The sequence below is a fragment of the Hyperoodon ampullatus genome (genome assembly GCF_949752795.1).
Source record: "Hyperoodon ampullatus genome assembly, chromosome: 19".
NCBI lineage: Eukaryota > Metazoa > Chordata > Mammalia > Artiodactyla > Ziphiidae > Hyperoodon > Hyperoodon ampullatus.
Genome location: NC_136932.1, coordinates 25,920,152 through 25,946,161, shown reverse-complemented (window position 1 = coordinate 25,946,161; position 26,010 = coordinate 25,920,152). Strand labels below are relative to the sequence as shown.

Below are 26,010 nucleotides of genomic sequence, written 5' to 3'. Positions count from 1 at the left end.
ACAGAAACGAGTACTGACTTCTTAGAGTCTTTCTTCATCTTTTTGATAGGTGATAAAACTGATGTTCATTAAGGTTCAGTAATTTTCCCAGTCACGCAGATAGGAAGGGGTGAAACGCAGCTTTAAACTCAGCCGGGCGGAGTATGTTTTGGAGGCGGGGGAGCACAGTGCCTTGTGAGGAGGTAGAAAATGGCTACAAGGTCCTGGGAAACTTGCTGCTCAGCCTCTAGAGCTCAGCCATTTCTCTCTGACGCTTTGTTTTCCTTGGCTTATTTGGAACCTTTTATCCAAGTGCATTAAAACTCATTGTATTCAGAAGGAAACTAATGTTATTTTTTAGCTCCTATCTCAGAATTCACCTTTTTGAACTTTATTTCAATTATTAAAAAAAGATTACTTTATTCAGTGCCATGTGTCAGACAGACCCTAAGGAACATGGATGGTAATGTGGAACTTCTTCTCACTCCATATGCAGTACTGGAATTTGTTTTACAAAATTTCCTTCCAGGATACCATAATTTTCTCATTCCTGAAATAGTTCCTAATAGAGACACGACTCATACTTAAGAAATGACAAGCATGCCAACACATCTCCCCTTTAGATGCCAGGCAGGAGACTGCACTTGGAAGTATGTTTGCCAGTCGCTGGGGTAGAGTAAGGGTCATTGATTTGTCTTAGCTGCTGTGTAACTGCTTCTTCAGTGATTTCTAAGTTTCATATGGCTAAGTGATTTATAATTCGTTTGACTGGTAGATGACTCTTTTGGTAGAGGCAAGCATGTCATGTTCTTTTTACATCATCTGAGATGATGTGTATGGAGGGTTTATAGTATTTCTTACACATTAAAATATCAGAATTATCAGCAAGCCTCAAATGATAAGACTATATATCCTGATTACTCTCTAGGATCTTGTAATGGTTGGCATTTCCGCCCACCACCTAGGGGAATCACAAGCAGCGAGGAATATACTTTGTGTAAAAGGTAACGTGAATTTTTTTTTTAAACCAATGACATGTCTTTATTCAAAGGATAGTTAATTTTCCTTCACTTTTTGAAAAGTAGTAATTCAGATTTAAAGAAGATAATATGTGAAGGAAGAAGCATAACAATTGAGTAAAATGGTTTATTTTCAATTTGAAACAGAAGCCAAAATGGTCATTATCATTAAATAATAAAAATCAAAACCATATTGATGATCCTTCTTTTAATTATAAACAACAGTGATCTAAGTGGAGATTGTTAAGACTTCTGTAATACCAGTTGGATTAATATGACTCAATTTAATTGCTGGTCTCTTGTTTATGTGAAATTTACCTAAATTATGGTGATTGAAGTTGAAGTTACCTTATTTAAACTGAAATGGAGCATAAAATAGATAAAGAAATCTTAAATTATTTTAATAACTTTTCTAAAAAAAAAGAAAATCTATTATCACGTAATCTTATATAGAATTTATGAGTAATTTATATTTGAAGGGCTAACCTTTCAAAATTTAATAATTATATGTTAAGGTAGAAAGAATTATTAAAGTTACATTAAGAAAGGTTCTTTTTATAAGAACTAGAAACTATTGGTTTTTTAGATATAAGTCTAATTACTCTAGGTTGCTTTTGATAATGAAGGAAGTTTGATATGCAGCTTTGATGATTGAATAGTCAAGAGGTCAGGTTTGATTTTATAGCAGAAATAAAGAAACTAGGTAGTAAATTTTTAAAATCCTGGTGGTATCAGTGTTGTAGGAGACGTAGAACGCAATCCTATGCAAAGGAAGTATGAGAAAATTTATAGTCCAGATGAGACTATCAAACCTTTAATTTTTAGGGAAATAATTTAAAGCAAAGCAATAGAAAGACAAAGAAATATTTGGCTTATTACGACATACTGAAGAGAAACGAATGCATGATTTTAAATGTGTCTTAAGCATAAGAGAACTTAATAAATAGCATAATTTAAGTTCAAGTACTTTATGTATCATCAAGAAAAGCTTTAAATACACTCGTCTTTTCAAATAGGGTGAAACATGATAATTTACACTGTGCTGTGGTTCATTTTGTATTTCTTATTCATATTTTTCCAGTTGAAAAAATATCTATAACATAACATCGCTTTTATCCATTTGCTATTTATAGTTTGATTTTCATGTTTTCTCTCAGAAGATCTTTTATTCATTTTTGAATGTTTAAAAACTGGCTGGATCTATTATTTTATAGAGTATTTAAAACTTAAAAAAAAAGTTACTGATCAAAGTCTTGCATTTTTATCTGTTTTGACCATTGAATTATCAGTTGAATTTTCTGAGTCATAAACATTGAGAAATATTAACTCTGTATCCTCTAAAAAGAACGTTTATAAATTTACCCATTGAAGAATTTAATCTGACTATTGAATTGATTGTGATTCTTACATAAAACTTTTATTCTTAATTTATTTAAAACTTCAAGCAAATTAATATAGTCCAATATTTTCAATGAAATATAGGCAATAGTAATGTAGAGAAGAGTGAAGGCATTACATTTGAAGGTGAAAAGTAGAAGCCTTGAAATGTTAATTCAGTGACATATTACTTTTTTTTTTTTTTTCCAGAACAAAATTTCTAGTATGTGGAAAATTTTCTTTAGGTCGTATCATTTTGGGAAGTAGGGCATACCTGTGCTTGACGAACTAATCCACTTGATGTCAGTGTTGCTTTAGAAAAATTCTGCTCTAAGAGGAATTGTCTAACAGAGTTGTTATATCATGAAGGAAGCTACCTTTGCAATGCCAGTTTTTGTGGGTGGGGGGCGGTTATGAATATGTTCTGCTTTGTCATCCCCTTATTCCAGAGAAAGAGGTCAGTGAACATGGCGGGGGGGTTGCTGTTTTGATTAACTGTTACAAATGTTTTCTAAACGTCTTCTTCCTCTTCGGTGCAAGACGTGATAAATATGGCCTTTCAGGAGATGAAGTTTTGTTTTTGTTATTGGAGAGTCGGAGGGCAAATGCTGGAAGTTTATCTTTTAAATGGTCCAACAAAGTATATGATAAAACAGTCTTTCCTATTCTACTTAGATTTTTAGAGCAAGGAATCTGTAGGTATGGTGCCCAGTGTACTTCAGCACATTCCCAGGAAGAACTAGCAGAATGGCAGAAAAGATACGCTTCACGGTTGATAAAATTGAAACAGCAGAATGAGAATAAACAGCTCTCAGGCAGTTACATGGAGACCTTGATAGAAAAGTGGATGAATTCATTATCTCCTGAGAAAGTGGTGAGGAAAATAAACTGCATTTTTTGTTTGTTTGTTTTAAACAGTGCCCTTGTTTGAGTCTTGACTTTATTTCATGCTGTATCTTGGTTTATTTCCCTATCCTCTGTATGAAACACTTGATTCTTGATAAAGTGTTTTTAGTAGCAAAAGTAGACCCATTTGCTAAAATAAAGAGCAGAACTAAGCCATTTGTTTGGAGACTTGCAGGTATTATATTAATTTGTCTTCATTCAGGGAGTTTTTATTGCCATTTTTGTTGTTGTTGTTGTTGTTAGTTTTCTTATGTCTCTTATTTTAGCTTTATTATATTTTGTGCTTATAAAAATAACTGGAAATTAATCTATAAAATACCTTGCTTTGTAAACAGTTCCATCAGCATCTTTACCGTTGACATTTATTTACCATGCCAAAAGTGTTTGTTTGTGTTTTTAGGAATAAAACGTAACATTAGTTGCTCTCTGTTTTCAGCTTAGTGAATGTGTAGAAGGAGTAAAGGTAGAGCATAATCCTGATCTGTCCGTTACTGTCAACACCAAAAAGTCTCACCAGACATGGACCTTTGCTCTCACTTGTAAGGTATGAATTTTGTGATAGTTAAAGAATATAAATGTCTTTCAATTTTCATAAAGGCTTTTTGGACCTTTAAATCTGTGTGTTGAAAGAGCATTGAAAATGTTTTATTCTAAGTACATTTTTATGTAGGTTCTATACTGTGATAAAGCATATTTCTGTATTTTGATCATGAAGGGTACAGGTTTTTCTTAGATTTTGAGATAAAAGCTTTGTACATGTTTAGATACTTAGTTATTTATTTATTTGGTGAAGAGGTCTTCGACATGTTGTCTTCCAAACTTAAAACATAGGATGGGGTTCACGGCTTGTAGTTAACTATTTAAAAATTGAATTGTTTAATCTGGTGGTTCTAAGATATTCAAACAATGAGTTTGTTTTTAATTTTGATTTAATGAAATCACAAATTCTGTAATAATGGGTTTTTAATATGAGACATTTTCTGCAGTGCTTCCCATCCTGAATTATAATGTTCAAAGTTTAAGAATGAAGCACAGTAAAATATTTCTGTGAATATATGCAGTGGAAAAGTTTTGTGTACTTTTTTGTGATGTTTCTTCCACTGTACCATCTGCATCTTGGGATGAAAAATCTGGGAACGTTTAGCTTTGGCCTTGAACCCAATCCATTGTCTTCAGAGGTCACTGCTCTCCTATGAAGACTTCCTCCTTGAGGCTAGATAAAACTTTTTTAGGCCAAGGGTATGGAAAGTTGGAGGTGATGGTGATACAGGGTGAAAGCTTTTGCCACAGTGAAAGATAAATGTATCACAGAAAGAGCAGGGAGGCTAGTAATGTAGCATAAATATATCATTTTTGAAAATGTCAGCCTTATTGAGGTATAATTGACATCATAAATATATCATTTTAACAACTGAGTTTTTTTTTCTGATTTTTTTTTTTCTTAAATGGCTTATGAGTACAACTTGTATTTTTAACATGGTATCTTAGAAGCATGGGAAAGTAAAAGTCCCTTATGGAAATATTTTCATTGAAGAGCCCAATTACAACTGGATTTTTCACCCCCTTGTACTCAACAAATTATTTTAACTTCCTTGTAGCCTGCAAGAATGCTGTATCGTGTAGCATTGCTTTATGATGCTCATCGTCCTCATTTTAGTATCATTGCAATATCTGCCGGAGATAGTACTACCCAGGTATCACAAGAAGTCCCAGAAAACTGTCAAGAATGGATAGGAGGAAAGATGGCCCAAAATGGATTAGATCATTACGTGTATAAAGTCGGGATAGCATTTAACACAGAAATATTTGGAACTTTTCGCCAAACCATAGTTTTCGACTTTGGATTGGAACCAGTACTCATGCAAAGAGTAATGATTGATGCAGCTTCTACAGAAGGTAAAATTTAGACTTTTTTCCCCTAATAACGATGTATTAAAAGGCACTATAACAGCAACATTAAAAGATACGTATTGGCCCCTAAATATACCATGGACAGGGAGGGAAGAGTAAAGAAAAAGATCCCAAGTTTATTGATTCATTTACTGTGTAATGGGATTAGAATGGTTTGCATTATGCCCTGGTCACTTCATACAGTCATCAGGCAAAGCTTGATTTGAGGTTCCCCAGACTTGTATAAGTAGATGATCAGGTCTCTTTTGGTCTACCAACTTCATTTGATGATTTTAGCACAGTAAAACCTTTCAGTATTTGTTTGGGTAGAATATAATTTCAATGGTAATTGTGAATACACCTACAGTGTCTATTTCCATGTTCAACTGATGGTCCAGTTAACTTTGCTGATATTAGTACATTATCTCTGAATGGAAAGTCCTAAAAATAAGCTTTCATAACTTGATTTTACTAGTGTAAAGGAGACCAAAGTGCCTTTAATAGGATCTGCTTCATGTTCTTGGGAAGAGGTCCCTGGTTTTAACATGCAGGCACCTGCAGAAGATGGTGAATTACTTTGTAAATTGTCATGTTACTGCCTAAACCTGAATTTTATGCCAAGGTCCAACTGGATAAGGGAAGGGCATGTTAGCCTACATTTCTTTGGCTCTTGGTTGGATTTTTAGGTGCTTTATTTTATTTCATGAGCACTAAATATTTATTTAACAAACACTTCATATAGCAGAGCTGTATGAAACTTGCTATTATATTGGCTATAACTAAGCATATTGTGGAGGATGTTTTTCATCATGTCCACAGTGTCCCATTTATGAGAACCTAGAAGTTTTTTTCATGAGTAAATGCTAGGACTTTATTTTTTGGACATAACGAACAGGTGGAACTGGTTCTGTCCCCTTACCTTTAGCTGTGAGTAGGGTTAAAGCAACATTTGTGCCAAAATTGAACAAGTAGGTGTTACCTTCTTGTATATGTGCTAATATTATTACCCATACTTCATTTTACCCATATTTCTCTTTTACTTTGATCCCTTTTACCTGTTTTTATTCTGTTGTGTTCTGCTTTTGTCATCTTTTTACTACTCTTTGGAATAAAAATATGTTAATTCCCATAGCCAAACAGATACAGTAGTTGATGAAATAAAAATACTTGATTTATATTTACTAATAGAGCAGTTAGTTGGCAGATTTTTTCTGTAAAGGGCCAGATAGTAAATATTTTAGGTGTTACAGGGCAGATGATCTCTATTCCAATTACTCAGCTCTGCATTATAGTGAGAAAGCTGCCATAGACAGTATGTAAATGTATGGGTGTGACTGTGTTCCAATAAAACTTTATTTTCAAAAACAACGCAGGCTGGATTTCTCTTGAATGCAGTGGTTTGTTTACTATTACGCCATTACATTGCTTTTAGAGACTAGAACTTGAGAACTACTAGATTGCACCCTTTTTAAATCATAAGGAGATTTAAAATCATAGAGATACTGACATGCATCTCCTACTCTCAAATATAATTCTGAAAGGATGTTCTTGGCTTACATGTGGGTTGTGCATTAAAAGTTTGCTTTTAGATTGTGGCTTTTAACTCATGACTCATTTCCCATAAAAATAAGTTTGTAAGTGTTGTCAAAAATCTGTAATAAAAGCCTATTTAATTAATAATATAAAATGTTAAATATCTGCAATAAAAAGAGAAAACGATACTGTTAACACATGATAAGGGAAGTGGTGATGAAGAGGATTTCAGGGCACCCTCATGGGCTTGAGAGATTGAGGGTGCTTTGGCTACTTTTGCCCCAGCTATGTGCTACTTTTCTAGTTGGAGAAACAGAGCAATGGACAGACTTCAGAGTTAAATAGAATTGGATTCAAATCCTGATTTTCTACTTAATTCCTGTAGGACCCTGGGCAGAGAACTTAACATCTCTGAGCTTCATGTGGAAACATCTGGTAAATGGGGCTAGTAATATCTGTCATAGAGGATTATCATGAGAACTAGAACTAAACCTTGCACAATATCTGGCACATAGTAGGCATTTAGTAGATAGTAGCTGCTGATGTTATCATTAGCCATCATTAGGAGAATTTCTGGTTTGCAAACAGAAAGTAAAAAGGAAGAGAGAAGGGTTTTTTGTTTTGTTTTGTTTTGTGTTTTTTTTTTTTTTTTTTTTTGTGGTATGCGGGCCTCTCACTGTTGTGGCCTCTCCCGTTGCGGAGCACAGGCTCCGGATGCGCAGGCTCAGCAGCCATGGCTCACGGGCCCAGCCGCTCCGCGGCATATGGGATCCTCCCAGACCGGGGCACGAACCCGTATCCCCTGCATCGGCAGGCGGACTCTCAACCACTGCGCCACCAGGGAGGCCCGTGTTTTTGTTTTTTTTTAGTGAGGACCAAGACTAGGGTGCAGCCAAGGGACTGAAAAGCAGAAATGGAAGACCCAAGTTATTGAGCCCACAGCACTTAGAGATCTTGGCAAGAGAAGTTGTCCCAAGATGAATGATGTTTTGAGACTGGTAACTGGAAGAAATAAAGAGTCTCATTTCTGATGTTTCTGATATATCAGTTTGAAAATATAGTAAAATTTATATTTGATTCAGATATGGTAGCGGGAATTAATACAGACAGGGATGTTCTCCCATTTGGGACCAATACTATATACCCTCTCCCCTTTCTGTAATACTATATCCTTTTTCTTAGTGACCTTTTTGCAGTTTGATATCTTTGCCTATTTTCCTTTAAACAAGGTCTTACTTCTAAGATGTTATGGAAAATAATTGAATAAAATCAAGCATTTTCTTGAACTAATTTGGAAACATTAAAACAATTTCACATAGTGAAATTTGTTTTTCAAGGACATAGGAAAAACAAATATTACAAGAGAACAAAATAAAATCTACAAAATGTATTTTCTGATAAGATATTTTGAACATTATAAAGAGAAAAACTTAAATGTAGGTTTAGGCGAGCTAGATGACATTTGATTGGCTTTATTTTGTCATTACTTAAATTAGCTGACCTGTTGTGCTCATTTTTAGTTCTGTCTTTGATATTTTTACTATTCTTACAATTGATGTCGTTTTTTTCATTGTTTTTTCCTTGTTGGTGAGGTTCAGGTACAGAAAAAGGCACTGTATGAACTAAAAAAAATTTTTTTTGGATTAAAGGTGTGCTTCTCACAAATTTGTGGCAAAGGACATTTACAAAAGAAGGAAGTTAGTGAGTTTTCCCCTTGCTTAGAGCACAAACTGCATTATACACTTTATACCTCAATTTAAGTAATAGAAAATTTTTGCTTGACAAAACTGATCTGGAATTCTGCTTTGAATATCTGGAAGCTACATGTTGGAAATTCTTATATTTAACTTTGAAAACAATATTTATTACACATTACTTTTAGTCTAGCAATGTATGTTAAAATTAACATTAAATGTTAGTACATCTTAAAAATTATCTCTGGCTGTCAAAGTTGTTGGTAAATTAAGGACATGTTTATATATATAAATATATAATGTTTACTATTACGGGGTCAGAAAATTAATAGAAAAATTGATTTAAAAAATAGAGGCTTCCCTGGCAGTCCAGTGGTTAAGACTCCACGCTTCCAATGCAGGGGGCGTGGGTTCGATCCCTGGTCGGGGAACTAAGATCCCATATGCTGCGTGGCGTGGCCAAAAAGAAAAAAACAGAACAAACAAAAAATAGTATACTTGTCAATAAAAGATAAATGTAACTGAGTAGAAGCATGTAAAAAGTGTGAGGTACTCCTATGTTGTTACTCCGCTGTTTTAACTTTTTATTAGCCTCATTAAGAGAACAGACAACATGGATAAGCTAAGAGATGTTCATCTTCCGTCTGAGTAGCTCTTTTAGTGAAAGGAACGATGTTGAAATGGATAGCGGAAGTCGTAGTTTGGGTTTCCTTTGGGATTTTGTTTTATTGTTGATTTGGGCTGTCAAGATTTGTAAAGCCACAGACCAAAATGTTTCCTAAGGAAGAGTGTTGTATCCAATTTTGGAATTAGGAATCATTTCATCTCATTCTCTTTAAGTTCCAGATAAATATACCTGTTTTTAATAAATCCCACATTTGACATGCATTTACTGCATGCCTCTTGTGTGTCAGCCTTTGTGCTGGGTATGTAGGACACTGCATGTTTTTCTCCTAACTTCTTATCCACGGTCCAGGGTTTGTTAAGGATAATTTTCAAGTCTGCTGTACTACATACTTCAAGATAAAACAAACCAACCCTTTGGATGCTTTATTAGAATAGTAACTATGTGGCTGAAATGAGAGCATTTGCTATTCACAGTAATCAGAAGGGTGAGGGAAGTTGGGAAGCGAATCTTGTGTCAGACTAGGTATTCTAACCTTGAATTCTATTTTTGATAGTAACAGTTCTTCCCATATGTTATCTTCAGGAAATTATGTTCTAATTATCAGGTATGTTCTAATTATCTTTAACTTTTTCTTATGAATTTCTCTTAAAATACATGTGTAGCTTCTGCCTATCATATCTCAGGGTAACACATTCCGTAGGTTTATAATTTGTCAGGGTTTCAGATTTATTATTATAGGAGTTGGTTAATAAGTCAGTGTTAAACTCTCCCTAAGTGATTTTATGCATATTGATTCTAACCTGTTCACTTTTCATCTTCCCAGAATTTTTTTTTTTTTTTTTTAGCCTAGTTTAGACTGAGGAAGAGGGCTTTCTTACCATGGATGGACTGGCTCAGGCTGCTGTGAGCAGTGTTCACGTCTGGGTTGCATGTTAGCTGGTGCATGTACTGCATGGGGGGTGAGATGAGCCCCAGGACTAGCGTGTCCAGTGTGCCCCTGGGGGAGCCTCAGCCTTCTCCTTTGTTTAAAGAGGAGCTCTTAAGACCTAATGACCTTTAAGCACTGTAAGTAGGTGGGTAATTAAACAGGTTTAATAAGAAGCTTTTTACAACTGAGAGGATTAGAGGCAGAAGTTTGTCTCAAGTTGAACATGAGCAGGGAAAGAGAAGTGGTTTTTGCAGAAGATACCCTCAGTAGTCACTGGCCCGAGTCCATCTTGGACGCCTGAGTTAATGGCCAAGGTCAGTGGTTTGTAGACTTTTTGATGCCAGGCACACATGGATTTTCCCAAGATTCTTCTCTCTGCTCCCCTAGCTCTCCCCTCTCCTATATTGTATTTATAGTTATTAAAGAGATGGAATAAAATTTAACATTGTTTCGGAATTGTTTTGAAATTGTTGTGCTACCTGCTAAAGACATTCATTTTAAGAACTTCATAAAATCAGGGTGGGAACCATGGTACTAAATAGGTAAAATGAGAAAAACAAATACTATTTCTCATGCCACTTTTCCCAAAAAGCCTGAATACTTTTAGCCCAGAGTAGAATGATTTTCTGCAAAATTTGCTTTGTATATTAAATAGGTGATACAAAAAACTTTTTTAAAGGAAAGCTGTACCATTTTAAGTTTGTTATTATCCCAGTTACTTAAATGGCAGTTAGGAATAGCTAGTGACTTTTTAAAGAAGGTGAATATAATATTGATGTAGGTATAGTCTGAATCAGTTTCTTATTTAAAATAAAATTATGAAATATAATTTCCCTATGCCCAAAGAATAGACATCCTTTTATTACATATTAAATAAATTCTTCAATACTGCACAGAGTTTAGTGTTTTTTTTAAAAGAGCTGGTTATTTGGTTTCTGTACCATTAGTGTTTCTCCTTTTGACTTTTGAATTAAGGGAAGAAAATTATGTACATCCTTACTATTTTGTTAATAGTATCTGATCTTTAGTGATGGTATAATCTGTTTTAGGAATGTTGGCGTTTGTATAATTTAAATATTTTTTATAGCTATGATCTAATGAAAGGATAGGAAGGGCCCAATTTTAGAGTGATTTAGGAAGAAAATGCGGTTAGTTTATGAAACTTCTCATAAGGCTATTGCAAAAACAGACCATCATTTTCTCATCCAGAGAATTTTAAAAATGCAAAATTTTAATAAGAAGACCATCTTTATATATTGATGGTTATAGTTGTGTTTATAGTGCCATTTGATGAATAATAAAATTGGCATGTAAAAATGCCTTTTCAAGGAACAAAGATTAGAAATTAGGACTTCTACATTTTAATCTTTATTATGATACTAGGATAAACTATTTTCTAATATTGAGAAATTTCTCTTGGTGGATGACTATACTTATATGTTTATAATTTATATATAACATTTAAATATAGCAAAATCTGTCACTAAGCAAGACAAGACAATTATACAATCTGCTCTCATTTCAAAGATAGCACAGGATAACTCGTCTTTGCACTTTGGAGACTGATCTCTGTTTAAACTTTTTATTATTTCTTCCTAAAATTTTAACTTGAGTTGTAAAACCACCTTTCCAATTAGGTTATATTAAAACTGGATCTTGGCCTAATGAGTTAGTTAAGCAACTTTTTTTTCCCCTTTTGGTCAAGTTTCATATTTGTAGGTGTATGTGTGTTCCACCCAATAGAAAACTAAAATGCACTGTGGATAGAGTGAGGCTACCTAATGCTCAGGATTTATGTTACGATGTATTTCACCCGGTGCTGGTATTCTGCTGCATTTTTTTTCCAGAGCTGTGAGAACTTGATCAGTCGTTCTTTTTTTTTTTTTTTTTTGCGGTACGTGGGCCTCTCACTGTTGTGGCCTCTCCCGTTGCGGAGCACAGGCTCTGGACGTGCAGGCTCAGCGGCCATGGCTCACGGGCCCAGCCGCTCCGTGGCATGTGGGATCTTCCCAGACCGGGGCACGAACCCATGTCCCCTGCATTGGCAGGCGGACTCTCAACCACTGCGCCACCAGGGAAGCCCAGTCGTTCATTTTGACATTGTGCTCTACTTACCATGCAATTTAACTGAGGCTAAACTGGATTTTTCTGAAATGGCATTTGAATAGTACATTTTATCACTTTTAATGTGGAATTTAATGTGGGAAAAAAACACAAAAGGTTTTTGTTTCTCTAGTAGGAAGAGAAAAGTGATTATCACCTGATGAGATTTTGTCTTATGAGAAATTTACCATACTTTCTTCCTGCAGATCAGATTTCTCTTGACGAAAGGGTTAAGTTCTAAATATTAATCTGTATTTTTAAAATGTTAATAACTATTCCTGGTATGTCCTAGCCTGAGGTACAACAAAATATTTTTTACATGAATTCCTATTTATGTTATTTTGTTAACCTAGACAAAAAAATATTTCTGATATGGGGAAAACACTCTGTCAAATGGGGTTTTATATTGTTTCATTTTTAAGAACTTTAGCATACAAAATTCTCTTACCAAAATGCACAGTGTATTATTTGAGAATATTAATGTTGTGTTCCTTTATAAATGTGTTTTTTGTTTCCATTTAGATCTTGAGTACCTGATGCATGCAAAACAACAGCTAGTAACCACGGCTAAGCGCTGGGATTCTTCTTCTAAAACTATTATAGATTTTGAACCTAATGAAACTACTGATTTGGAGAAGAGCCTTCTTATCAGATACCAAATTCCTCTCTCTGCTGACCAGCTATTTACCCAGTCCGTTTTAGACAAATCATTGACCAAGACCAACTATCAGTCACGGTTGCATGACCTTCTTTATATTGAGGAGATAGCCCAGTATAAGGAAGTCAGCAAGTAAGTTACTTTAGAAACACTTGTCTTTTCTTTTCTTTCTTTTTTAAAATCTCCCCTTTGGATAGTATTTTTCATGTTTAAAATACGGAGGGGTGCCTAAGCGCAGCCAGGTAGTGAAACGGTTGTTATTCAGTAGCTGTTATCCAGTATGGTATATGAGCTTAAGGGAAGAACTGTGCTCATCTTGGCATCCCTAGTGTATAGTGCCTTGCTCACCTCCACAAGCCTTGCTACCGTGCGCTGGGAGTGTAAACACACGGTCCCTGCTCTTCAGGAGGTCTCTTGTCAGTGGGAGAGCAAACACTCAATGATTATTTGTCGAATAAATGTACAAAAACTGAAGGAGACCACATATTTTGCAAAGTAATCATGAAAGTAGTATTGAGGGAATTCGTACTGGTTTCTTACATTTTAATTATAAGGACTGGACTCTACAGGAACCCCTCAGAGATAGTGTGGGTTCGGTTCCAGACCACCACAGTAAAGCAAATACTGCAGTAAAGCAAGTCACACGAATTTGTTGATTTCCCAGTACCTGTAAGAGTTAGGTTTACACTATTCTGTAGGCTATTACGTGAAATAGCAGGATGTCTTTAAAAAAAAGGTACATACCTTAATTAAAAAATACTTTATTGCTAAAAAATGCCAACCATCGTCTGGCCTTCAGCATGTCATAATCTTTTTGCTGGTGGAGGGTCTTGCCTCAGTGTTGCTGGCTGCTGACTGATCAGGGTGGTTCGTGGTTGCTGAAGGCTGGGGTGGCTGTCTTATTTTAATTTCTTAAAATTGCTGCATCGATTGTCTCTTCATGAACAGTTTCTCTGTAGCAGCAACACTGTTTGATAGCATTTTATCCACAGTTAGAACTTCTTCCAAATTGGAGTCAATCCTCTCAAACCCTGCCACTGCCTTATCAACTAACATATTCTAAATCCTTTGTTGTCATTTCAGCAGTCTTCACAGCCTCTTCACCAGGAGTAGATTCCATCTCAAGAAACCACTCTCTTTGCTCATCCATAAGAAACAACTCCTCATCTGTTAACTTTTTGTCACGAGATTGCAGTTACTTCTAATTCTAGTTCTCTTGCTGTTTGCACCACATCTGCAGTTTCTTCCTCCACTGAAGTTTTGAACCCCTCAAAGTCATCCATGAGGGTTGGAATCAGCTTCTTTTATTAAATTATGGTTAATGTTGATATTCTGACCTCTTCCCATGAATTACAAATGTTTTTAATGGCGTCTAGAATGACAGATCCTTTCTAGAAGGTGTTCAATTGACATTGCCCAGATCCATCAGAGGAATCAGTCTATAGCAGCCATAGCCTTATGAAATAAGGCTTGTTAGTCGAAATAATAAGACTTGTTAGTCGAAATTACTCCTTGATCCATGGGCTTTAGAATAGATGTTGTGTTATCAGGCATGAAAACAACATGAATCTTGTTCCTCTCTATCAGAGCTCTCGGGTGACCAAGGTGCGTTGTCAGTGAGCAGTAATGTTTTGAAAGGAATCTTTTTTCTGAGCAGTAGGTCTCAACAGGGGACCTAAAATGTTCAGTTAACCATGTTGTAAACAGATGTGCTGTCATCCAGGCTTTGTTGTTCCATTTATAGGGCACAGGCGGAGTAGATTTAACATATTTCTTAAGGGCCCTAGGATTTTTGGAATTGTAAGTAAACATTGGCTTCAACTTAAAGTCACCAGATGCATTAGCCCATAATGAGAGTCAGCCTGTCCTTTGAAGCTCTGAAGCCAGGCATTGACTTCTCTCTAAAGTCCTAGGTAGAGTCTTCTTCCAGCAGAAGGCTGTTTCATCTACATTGAGAATCTGCTGTTTAGTGTAGCCACCTTCATTAAGTATCTTAGCTAGATCTTCTGGATAACTTGTTAAAGCTTTTTGCATCAGCATTTGCTGCTTCACCTTGCACTTCTACTTACATTATGGAGATGGCTTCTTTTTTAAACCTCGTGAACCAACCTCTGCTAGCTTCAAGCTTTGCTTCTGCAGCTTCTTCACCTCTCTCAACCTTCATAGAATTAAAGAGAGTTGGGGCTTGTTCTGGATTAGGTTTTGGTTTAAGGGAATGTTGTGGCTGGTTTGATCTATCCAAACCACTAAAACTTTCTCCATATCAGCAATAAAGCTGTTTTTCTTTCTTACTATTTGTGTGTTCATTGAAGTACAACTTTTAATTTCCTTCAAGAACTTTTCCTTCACATTCACAACTTGGGTAACTGGTACAAGAGGCCTAGCTTTTGGCCTGCCTCAGCTTTTGACATGCCTTCCTCACTAAGCTTGATCATTTCTGGCTTTTGATTTAAAGTGAGAGACATGTGACTCTTTCTTTCACTTGAACACTTAGAGGTCATTATAGGGTTATTAATTGGCCTAATTTCATTACTGTTGTGTCTCAGGGAATAGGGGGCCTGAGGAGAGGGAGAGAGATGGGGGAACAGCCAGTTGGTGGAGCAATCAGAACACACACAGTTGTTTGCTGTCTTGCATGGTTGCGTTTTGTGGCATCGCAAAACAGTTAAAATAGTAACATAAAAGATCACCATAACACACATAATAATAATGGAAAAGTTTGAAGTATTGTGAGAACTACCAGAATGTGACACAGAGACATGAAGTGAACAGATGTTGTTGGAAAAATGGCACCTATAGCCTTGCTTGACTTAGGGTTGCCATAAACCTTCAATTCGTAAAAAACGTAGTATCTGCAAAGGACAGTGAAGTGCAATAAAACAAGGTAGACTTGTACTTTTACATGGTCACCTTAGAATTCTCTTTTTGAAAATGGATTGAATGAAACCTCTCAAGATTAGAAAAAATGTATTTTGGCTTGAGACTGAATTTGATAATCAGGTTTATCTTTTTTTTTTTTTTAAAGAAAGATGTTTTTTTTCAAAGCAGCCCAGTTATTAAGAGTTCTTTTTATGTTAAGTTTTAGTATGAGATGTGTGGAGATGGTAAGAATAATACTGCATTTCATTTAAGTTTTAGAATATGCTTCTGAGTTCTTTCAAGATTTTTTTTCAACTTCTCTTGTCCTCAGCTACATGTTGTTGTGCATTCAATAATGATTCCACCTTGAAGTGAAATCAATTTCATTCTAAGATATACATTTTCAAAAGAAATTGGCTCTGGCTGAAGCTGTCATGTGCATGTGCATCAGAGTGTGTCGTGGCCTGCAGGATTGGGGCATTGTGGCTGCCCAGCACTGAAGCTGGCAGGACAAGCCCCATATGCAGATGCTCATTTCATCATTGTGGTGACTGAGGCCTCTGTTCATTCAACCTTGGTTCTGTGGCTCTGCCTCAATAGACCCAGCTGTTTTTTGGCTTATTACCTTGGTTGACTTTTGTTGTCATTCATTTAGTCAGAAATTGCATGAAGGGAAACTCACTATATATAGTTTTGAAGTGTTTTTAAAGTTACACTCAAGAGGTATAACTATTTCTAACATAGATGGAGCCATATTTCTTTTAGCTAGAAGTATGGTTTTAAATTGGTTGAAAACTTTCCTGGGCTACTATTCTGCCATTTCCAAAAATGTTAGGAATCCTGTAAGCTTTCAAGTTGATTTTAAAATGTGGCATGGAACCATGGAAAGATGTTTTTTCTTCTTTTTAAGACATATCTTTGTTAATTATAGGATATATTTTGTATTTTAGGTATTTTTGAGTTACTAAATCTCAAAAATGCATATTATTTTAATACTTAAGAACGCTTACTAATGTCTTTTTAGTTTCAGCCTGTTAAACTTTTAGAAAAATTAAATATTAGTAGCTGAAACTTTGAGAACGTCTCTAATGTCTGCATCTTGAACATATGGTGACTCTTCTGTGGGAAAAGCTGTATTTCTTAGTTCTAGTGCCTCTGCCTCAAGAGTTTTGTTGCAAGGCACAACTCAGTGTCATAAAAGAATTCTCTTATTGCTTTAAAACTGTGAGATTAATTTTTCATGCCTGCTAAATTGTGATCAAGTGTTTTGGGATGGTAGATTCTAAAATAGATGTAACAGTAAAACTTTAATATATTACCCGAGTTAGTTGAGAAAACATTATAGGATTACAACAATTTGTTAGGGAATAATATGAAGTAGTTGAAATGGGAATGTGGTACCTGGGAAAAAATCAGATTATTACAAACATGTAAAATTAATTCAATGAACAGAATTTATTGAGTATTCAAAGTGTTAGGTTCTAGGCTGGTCATTGCTGATTCTGAGGTAAACAAGTTACGTTTCGTTTCCCCAGAGCTTGAATGACATATCAAAGTCAGCTTTCTGGACCAGGTGGCATTTAAGCTGAATTTTGAAAAACAGGTAGAATTATCAGGTGAAGAAATAGGACAAAGGTATTTAGTTTGAAGAAGCAGGATAGGAGAATAAGAGCGTAGAGTTGTGGGGGAAGCTGCAAGTCGGTCATCGTAATTTTAATGGAAGGGACGTGTGTGGTGGGGTGGTAAGATACAAAGCTGTTTACACTTTACCCTCGGAGCCGCCTATCATCGGACTCGCATTTTACAGAGACCCTCTAGTGGTGGCTTGGAGAATAGATCTGAAGCAAGACATCATGGTAGGTGTTTGTTACAGTAATTCAAGTTAGAAATGTTGAGATGCAGATAATTTAGGAAGAAGAGGAACTAACAGGGCTTGGTGATTGTATGATGGGGAATGAAGGTTGGTGAGAGAGACAAGGTCAAGGATAACTTGGTTTCTGGCTGGGACAACTAGGTGGATAGTGCCATTACCTAAGCTGTCTAATACACGGGAGGATTGGTTTGGGGTAGTACGTGGGGAAGTCAGATGATGATTCTCTTTTGCTTTTACGGAGTTTGCAGAGCATGAAATCCAATGTGCGTATTTGGCAGTTAGGTTTACAACCCAGAGCTGAGAGATCTAGGAGAGGGCGTCCTCATCTTGTGAGAGCTGACAGGGTAAGAAGAGGGCAGGGTGGATGCTTAGAAGGTGGGTGGTGCTTGGATGGAAGATGGAGGAACAGCCAGAAAAGTAGGAAGAGAACTAGGAGAGTATGACTGTACAGAAGCCAGTGGAAGAGGGAGTTTAAATGAAATGGAAAGTGGTTGCAAAGTAATAATAATTTTAGAAAAGATCAGAAAGCTGGACATCAACTTTAGCAACAAAGAGGTCATTTGTGAATTGAGAATGGACTGTTAAGGAATCTCTTTTCTCTGAGAAAGTTTTTAATGACCACACATCTCAGGTATATGGTTGGTAAAAGCAAAGTAGAAATTTAACTTCATTTGAAAAAACATGAAAAACCTAAGGGTTCCTTTTCTTCTGTAAAGCATATATTTTATTTTTTCAAAAAAAGGAAGGTGAACATAGACTATATGTAAACTGGGAAGGGTAGTATACTTTTGTTTCATTTTATGACTTATTTTTATATGAATCCTTAGTGCACATTCCAGTCTTGAAAGAATCAGACATAACTAGATAACATACAATCTGTGTTTCCTTAAATTATATTGTACTTTTCTAGTTTGGATCTAGTGAAATATGGATAGAGAATGAGAGAAATATAACATGATTTTTAAAAATTCCACACACATATATATATATATATATATATATATATGAGTGATACACAGAGCAAGTACTCCTAGAATTCATTTGATCCTCATAGAAAGCCACATTATTAAATATTAAATTTATATTTATAATAAAGTATATTTTTACATATCTTTTTGGAGCCTTAAGTATTCTATTTTAAGTGTTTTTAAAATTTTTTATTTAATTTATTTATTTTGGGCTGCGTTGGGTCTTCGTTGCTGTGCGCGGGCTTTCTCTAGTTGCGGTGAGCAGGGGCCACTCCTCGTTGCGGTGAGTGGGCTTCTCACTGTGGTGGCTTCTCATGTTGCAGAGCATGGGCTCTAGGAGCACGGGCTTCAGTAGTTGTGGCGCACGGGCTTAGTTGCTCCATGGCACGTGGGATCATCCCAGACTAGGGCTGGAACCCATGTCCCCTGCATTGGCAGGCGGATTCTTAACCACTGCGCCACCAGGGAAGCCCTTAAGTGTACTTTAAAATAACTAATGGAGCTTATAAATGCTATGACTTGTTACATGCATAAATAGCTGTTCAGATGTGTTATTTTCCTTAAGTGTTTTCTTATTTCTGTTAAAATATTTCTCTAGTCTTACAGTTTTCTAACTTTAAAGTATATAAATGGAAACTCAAAATTTTAATATAATGTTTTAATTAGAATTGGTTTCCTAATATTGTAAGCAGTACAAATGTTTGTGTTACAGAAGTGCATAATGTTTTAGAAAAGGGTTTTTTTTTCTTTTTCCTTAAGAATTTATTTCTTGACATCACATCAAGAAAATACAGAAAATTTCAGAAAATCACAAGAAAATTCAGTAGTACCATTAAAAAGTAGCCTTTTCCACAAATGGGTATATAGATTATAAAACAATTAAATTTTTTCATTCAAAGTTTTTAAACCTTATTAAGAAAAAGGAGACAGGGCTTCCCTGGTGGCGCAGTGGTTGAGAGTCCGCCTGCCGACGCAGGGGACACGGGTTCGTGCCCCTGTCCGGGAAGATCCCACATGCCGCGGAGCGGCTGGGCCCGTGAGCCATGGCCGCTGAGCCTGCACGTCCAGAGCCTGTGCTCCGCAACGGGAGAGGCCACAACAGTGAGAGGCCCGCGTACCGCAAAAAAAAAAAAAAAAAAGGAAAAGAAAAAGACAGTGTTCCCATTGTTACTGCTTTGTCTTTTCTCTCACAGCACCATTTCAGAATGGCAAAGGAGAAGAGCTGTTAATTAATTTAAATCTTTCTTTCACTTCATCTTTCTTGACTGTGTGAATTAATCTTGATTCTCTGTGCTTCTTGCACACACATGTTCTCTTTCATGCTCACGTGTGCTCATGGAAGTGGGAGTGAGTGCACCAGCCATTGTCTAATAAGATAGCCTTTAACTTTTCTTTCCATAATTTGGGCATGAGACCTGCCTTGATGTAGCCATGAATAAAAATGTATTCTGGATGTTATTCGTCAACAGTATTGGAAGAGAAATTTTATGGTTAGAATCTTGGTAAGATCCACTTGGAAAGCAGCAGTTTAATAAAAGTCTGTTGCAGTTTCAATACAGTACATTTCCTTCTGGCTTTAGGTGATTTTAAAGTCTTGATTGTCCTAATGGTATATTCAAACAGACTTTCATATTAACTAATACATGATATTTCATTTTATTAAAAAATCATACTTAGCTTCATTTTAAATGCTCAAACTTAAAAATATGTGTATTCTTCAACACAACTAAGCATGCATTTTTATAAACTTGGAGAGTTTATTCACTTAAAGTTTTGTTGTTTCCAGCTTGTATTAAAGACAGTATATAATTTGTAGCTCCGTGGAGTGGAATTGATAATGAACCTTTAATTTTTCTATGTTTATATTTGATTTATTTTGTTTTACTCTCTTATTTAGTTTTAATATTTTTGATGTAAAATATTCAAACTCATTTTCTACTTCTGACTTAGGTTCAACCTTAAAGTGCAATTGCAGATTCTAGCAAGCTTCATGCTCACTGGAGTTTCTGGAGGTGCAAAGTATGCTCAGAATGGACAACTTTTTGGCCGTTTTAAGCTTACTGAAACACTTTCTGAAGATACTTTGGCTGGACGGCTGGTGATGACCAAAGTCAATGCTGTTTATTTATTACCAGTCCCTAAAGAGAAGTTAGTACAGACCCAGGGAACCAAAGAGAAGGTTTATGAAGCTACTATTGAAGAAAAAACAAAAGAATATATATTTTTAAGGATATCCAGGGAATGCTGTGAAGAACTTAATCTTCGGCCTGATTATGACACACAGGTATGTTTTGAAGTGTGGCAGCTTCCCTGTGGTTGTCTGTAGTTTCCCTGTCAGCAGATCCTCTTCTTCTGGTTTGGTTTCCCTCCCTCTGCCACAACTAGAAGTGCAGTTGACTTTGAAGTATTGATTCTGGTGGGTGGAGAATTGGACCTTTGATAACTTTCAGAGAAAATTGATTCTCTTTAAGTAAAATCTAAAATGTTCCAGTTTTATATGAGGTCAAGCTTTCTGATTTCTGTTTTAAATCAACAATGGAAGAACAGATTAAAATAAACTAAGCTAGATCCTGGGGCAGTTCTTATCTAAAGTTGTATCTGCTCTTGTTCTTTTTTTTTTTTTTTTTTTTTGCGGTACATGGGCCTCTCACTGTTGTGGCCTCTCCCGGACGCGCATGGCTCACGGGCCTAGCCGCTCCGCAGCATGTGGGATCTTCCCGGACCGGGGCACGAACCCGTGTCCCCTGCATCGGCAGGCGGACTCTCAACCACTGCGCCACCAGGGAAGCCCTGCTCCTGTTCTTTTTGTCTTTATGGATTTTTAGGTGAACTGTGCTCAGTCTGCCATACTTAACTGGAAAGCTACTCTTTTTTTCTTTTTAAGTATAGCAGTTGGTGAATGTTATTCATTCATAGTAAATCAATAATACAGTGTCATAGGCCTGGTTTTAACCCTTGAGAGATGATATTTCACAGTTCTATTAATTTTATCAAATATATTCTTCTTAGGAATGGTGGAATCAGATAATCTTTATTTAGAGATTAAGTAATTTACAAGTGCCTCAGTTTCTTTAGATGAAGAATGAGGTTAATAATAGTATACACGTCATTGGTGCTATTAAATGGGATAATCTATGTAAAGTGCATATTACAGTGCCTGGCACTGAATAAACAAAGCAAATATTAGGCATAATAATTATTATTACACTATGATTACACTTTAAAGGCATCTCTAAACTTGGCCCCTGTAAAAGGGTATCTCCACAGAGCATTCTAGGAAGCTGAAAAGCACTGATGTTTGCTTTAATGCTTTAAAAAAAATTTTTTTTTATTTTGTCTTTCAGGTTGAACTTCAGTTTCAATTAAATCGATTACCCCTCTGTGAAATGCATTATGCACTAGACAGGATCAAGGACAATGGGGTTTTGTTTCCAGACATCACTATGACTCCAACCATACCTTGGAGTCCCAACAGGTACAAAAAAGAGATATCTCATTCCAGAAGTTATATAAATTTTAAATTTAATATCTGTATCAAATAACTCAAATATGTTTATAAGAAAGTTTCCATATATTCTTCAAGAGAGATGTTATTAGTTGAGAAAAGAGAGTCCAAGAACCCTTAGAATGAAGCATTTGAAGTTCATCATCGATTTTCTTTACTTTTCCTCAGAGTCTAAATGAGTTCTATTGCTTTTCTCAACAGCCTTAATTTGACAGAATGCCAAGCAATTTAGGAATATTCCTGAGTAGAAGCTGAATAGGGAAACTAGGGCCTTTCTAAAGTGGTTCAAATAGTTAATTTAAAATAATTTTTGAATAGGAAGACATTTTTGTAATTTAGGAAAATGGAGGAAGTATCATGGAAGATGTTATAAAGTTAATTGTTATGTAAACATTTTTCTGCTTAATTCTCTTTACACATCTTTACATGTCGTTAAATATGATACCTCTATTTTGTTTCCAAACTAACTGTAGTGACAGCTCTATGACTGCATCTTTTTTATTCTTTTACTGGATTTTGTCCTCTTGGCCCCTGCCCATGCCCAGCTCACTCCACCTTTTTTTTTTTTTTTTTTTTTAAATCTCAGTGGCTCCACAAAATAGTTTATTTTTTAATCACTTGTGTCAATCTAGTCATGGTAGCATGGCCCTGCTCCATCTCTGATGGAGGCTCTGGTATCTTTACTGAGTGGTTTCCAAGGTCACCCTGGGTGCTGACATTAGCTGGCAGACAGGGGAAGCAGGAGCACAGAGGACCATGTGGGAAATTTTTATGGGCCAGGCCTAGAAGTGACTTATATCATTTCCCCTCACACTTCATTTCTTCTGGTCCTAAAAACAGAACAAAGCAAAATATGCCTTATAATACAAAATCCAAATCATTTCTCCCTTGTTTTCACTTTCCTCATTCTTCTTTTTATTGCCAAAATTCTTGAGCAAGGATAGTCACCCTAATTGTGGTATTCTCATCTACTCATCCTGTGATCTGTTTTCTACTTCCTCACCCTCCTGAAAGTAAACAGTGATCTACCAATTGTAAAAATCCAGTGACATCTCATATTTTTAGCTCTTATTTGATTCAGCTTCTCTGCATCCTTCCCTTCTTTCCATCCCTACAGCCAGTGCATAATTTAGAGCTGGACTATTTCAGTAGCCTTCTAGTCAGTCGTCAGTCCTGCTGTCTGTGTCTCTGTTCTGTGGTCCAACCCACATACTTCTTCCAGAGTTAGTTTGCTAAAATAATCATTTCATTTCACTGCTTATAAACCTCTGAAGGGCTTCTCCTTGATATGCAGATAAAGTCTGAACGTCCTAATACAAAACTCATATTATGTGGTCTCATTGACAATGCTTCTCAACAGTATCTTTTCAGATTTCTTTTACTTTTTTCTTCTTACTCTCCCTTTCTTCCTCTAAATCCTCATGTTCTAGCCATATAGAATTACCTTGATGTTTGTTTAATTTGCCCTGAACTTATTTGCCTCATCTTTTAAAAAATTCTTTAAAATTAAAAAAATTTGTGGTAAAATCTACATAATGTAAAATTTACAATCTTAACCATTTTTTGTTGTTGTTGTTTTTGTTTGTTTGTTTGTTTGTTTGCGGTACACGGGCCCCTCACCGCTGCGGCCTCTCCCACCACGGAGCACAGGCTCCGGACGCGCAGGCCCAGCAGCCATGGCCCACGGGCCCAGCCGCTCTGCGGCACACGGGACCCTCCCGGACCGGGGCACGAACCCCCGCCCCCTGCATCAGCAGGTGGACCCCCAACCACTGTGCCACCAGGGAAGCCCCATCTTAATCATTTTTAAAGTGTGCAGTTCAAGAGTGTTAAGTGTATTCACATTGTTGTGTAGTTTATCTCCAGAACCTTTTCATGTTGCAAAACAAACTTTATACTCATTAAACGCTGCATTTCCCCCTCCCCCAGCCCTGTGTTCTATCTGTGGTTTTTTCTCCCTGAAATAATCTTTGCCCAATATTGATCTATTGGAGGATATACCTGTCCTTTAAAATTTAGTCCCGCTCAAGGGCTCTCCTTCTAGTAAATGAATCTGCTCTTCCATTTCATTATTTCAACAAATATTTATTGATGCCTAGTATGTGCTAGGTTCAGTCAGTTTTGTACTTTCAAGCATAATTTCTCTAAAATTAATTTTTCTCAGTTGTGTACATTTCTGCTGTTCTCATTAGACTCTGAGCTTTTTAGAAGAGACCACATCTTATTTGTCTTTGAATCTCCGACACAACCTTGCACATTATTAATATATGACACCTTTAAATTAATAAGAATATCATGTTTAAAGAAGAAAATTAGGGTTTCACATATGAGGCTATACCAGTAAACTTATAGGCATTGAGTTGATACGTTCACTTCTGAAAAATATATTGTGTATAGCAGTATATTCAAATACCACTGATTGCAACTGTTAACTGCAAAAGTAAGGAAATGTCAAGTAGCAGAAAACTTTCAAGCAGGAAGAGATTTCATACCCCTATAATTTAAATAGTAATTAAAATGTATCTAGGTCTAGGAACGCTGAGAAGCTATTAGCCATTTAAAATCTTTTCTGGAATAAGGTGGAATATAGAAAGATAAATGAAATTGAGAAATTATTCTTGAGCATGTAGTCTATAAATTAATTACAACAATGCGTCAGACCAGGGGAAAAAAAGAACTTAGAATTAATTTGGTTCAGGGAATAAAATAACTCTTATTTTATTCAGAGTAAACTTGAAAAGACTTTATATTGTTTTAATTGTGAAATTCAGAGATGACTTTTACCAACATGTTTATTGTAAATCTTCTTCCCTTTATTAAGCAGGTAGTATAATAAATAGAGACGATTTGTTTTACTTATTGGCTTTCTATAAATGTTCATCATTCATGACCAGAAACTATAGAGATGACTCACATTGGTAAAGTTTCTGATCTACTCTGAAGCATTTGTTTGCACTGAAACAATTGACAAGTAGAATGGTCTATGTAAATAAAACAGAGATATCGACATATTTTAGAATTATACCTGTAAATCTGTTACTAATCTCTTAGATTTATACTTATGTATATAATCTAATATCGATCTCATTCATAAGTTCATTAAAGTCTCCAAATTTGAGAGATTAGAGGGTATTCTAAAAACATTTTTTGATTTTCAAAAGTGTGTGCTGGTCAAGTAATATCTTATTTTTCTGAAATCCTCAGACAATATTATAGTAATAGAAGTCAAAGTTAATTTTGCACTTATTCCTCAGTTATTTTTCTTAACAGCTTACATGAATTATCTTATTTGATCCTTTAAAATATCTATCTGATGCAAGTATCATTATCTCCGACCATTGGGGTCAGGTATCGTAGAATCATAGTGGTCAGGTATAGATGCGAGTGACAGTTTGTTGGATTGACTGTGGCTTAAACAAATAGAAGTAGAGGCCCAGAGCTGGGTGGTCGAGGGCTGGTCCGGGGGCTCAGCAGTACCTTTGCAGACCTGGTCTCCCTTCTCTCTTTACTCAGAGAGCGTATTAGTTTTCTTCGTGATGCCTGTTGTTGCCTCATGATTATAAGATGGCTTCTGCAGTCGTATTTATCATGAGCTTTTTCCAGTACGGTGAAGGAGGAAGGCAAAGAAGCAGGAAGACTTTCTTCTAGAGAGGCTTTGTTTTGTTTTATTGGGTATAGAAGCCCTTCTGAGGGACTTCCTTTACGTCTCGTTGACCAGTTGGGTCTCCAGCCACAGAGGCCGGAAAGGGAGTATTATAGCTGTCTGGGCTCAGTAGTAGAAGGAGGAAGAGACGGGCACCGTGGATGGTTTGGGGGTAACCATTCCACAGTGTCTGCCACGTATATTAGCTCTGGACTTAGTACTTACCTAAAGCAGTTTCCTTATTTATAGGAGATGGAGCATTGCTAGGTACTGGCAGAATTATGAGTAAAGAAACTGGTTAATGCTGAGGGACTCTTTGGTGTTTTCATGAATGGCTTCCAGGAAATCTAGTGCCACTGGTCAGAGTCCTTTTGTTTTTTACTTAAAAAATTAAATTTCAGAAAAATAAATAATAACATGTTTATATGCTTAAAATTTGTTTTTAAA

The 26,010-nt window shown here is 36.0% G+C and overlaps 1 protein-coding gene across 2 annotated transcripts in view; it reads left to right on the top strand.

Moving 5' to 3' along the window:
- Nucleotides 1–26,010, top strand: part of HELZ (helicase with zinc finger) — a gene marked incomplete at both ends in the record, with an annotated part of 130,472 nt that overhangs the window by 21,216 nt on the left and 83,246 nt on the right. For both annotated transcript variants that reach the window (XM_079725645.1, XM_079725644.1), the window contains 7 exons: nt 908–983; nt 3,051–3,249; nt 3,718–3,825; nt 4,880–5,177; nt 12,580–12,847; nt 20,366–20,699; nt 21,760–21,890. In XM_079725645.1, coding sequence (XP_079581771.1) covers nt 908–983; nt 3,051–3,249; nt 3,718–3,825; nt 4,880–5,177; nt 12,580–12,847; nt 20,366–20,699; nt 21,760–21,890 — 1,414 coding nt within the window. The remainder of the gene's footprint in view (nt 1–907; nt 984–3,050; nt 3,250–3,717; nt 3,826–4,879; nt 5,178–12,579; nt 12,848–20,365; nt 20,700–21,759; nt 21,891–26,010) is intronic.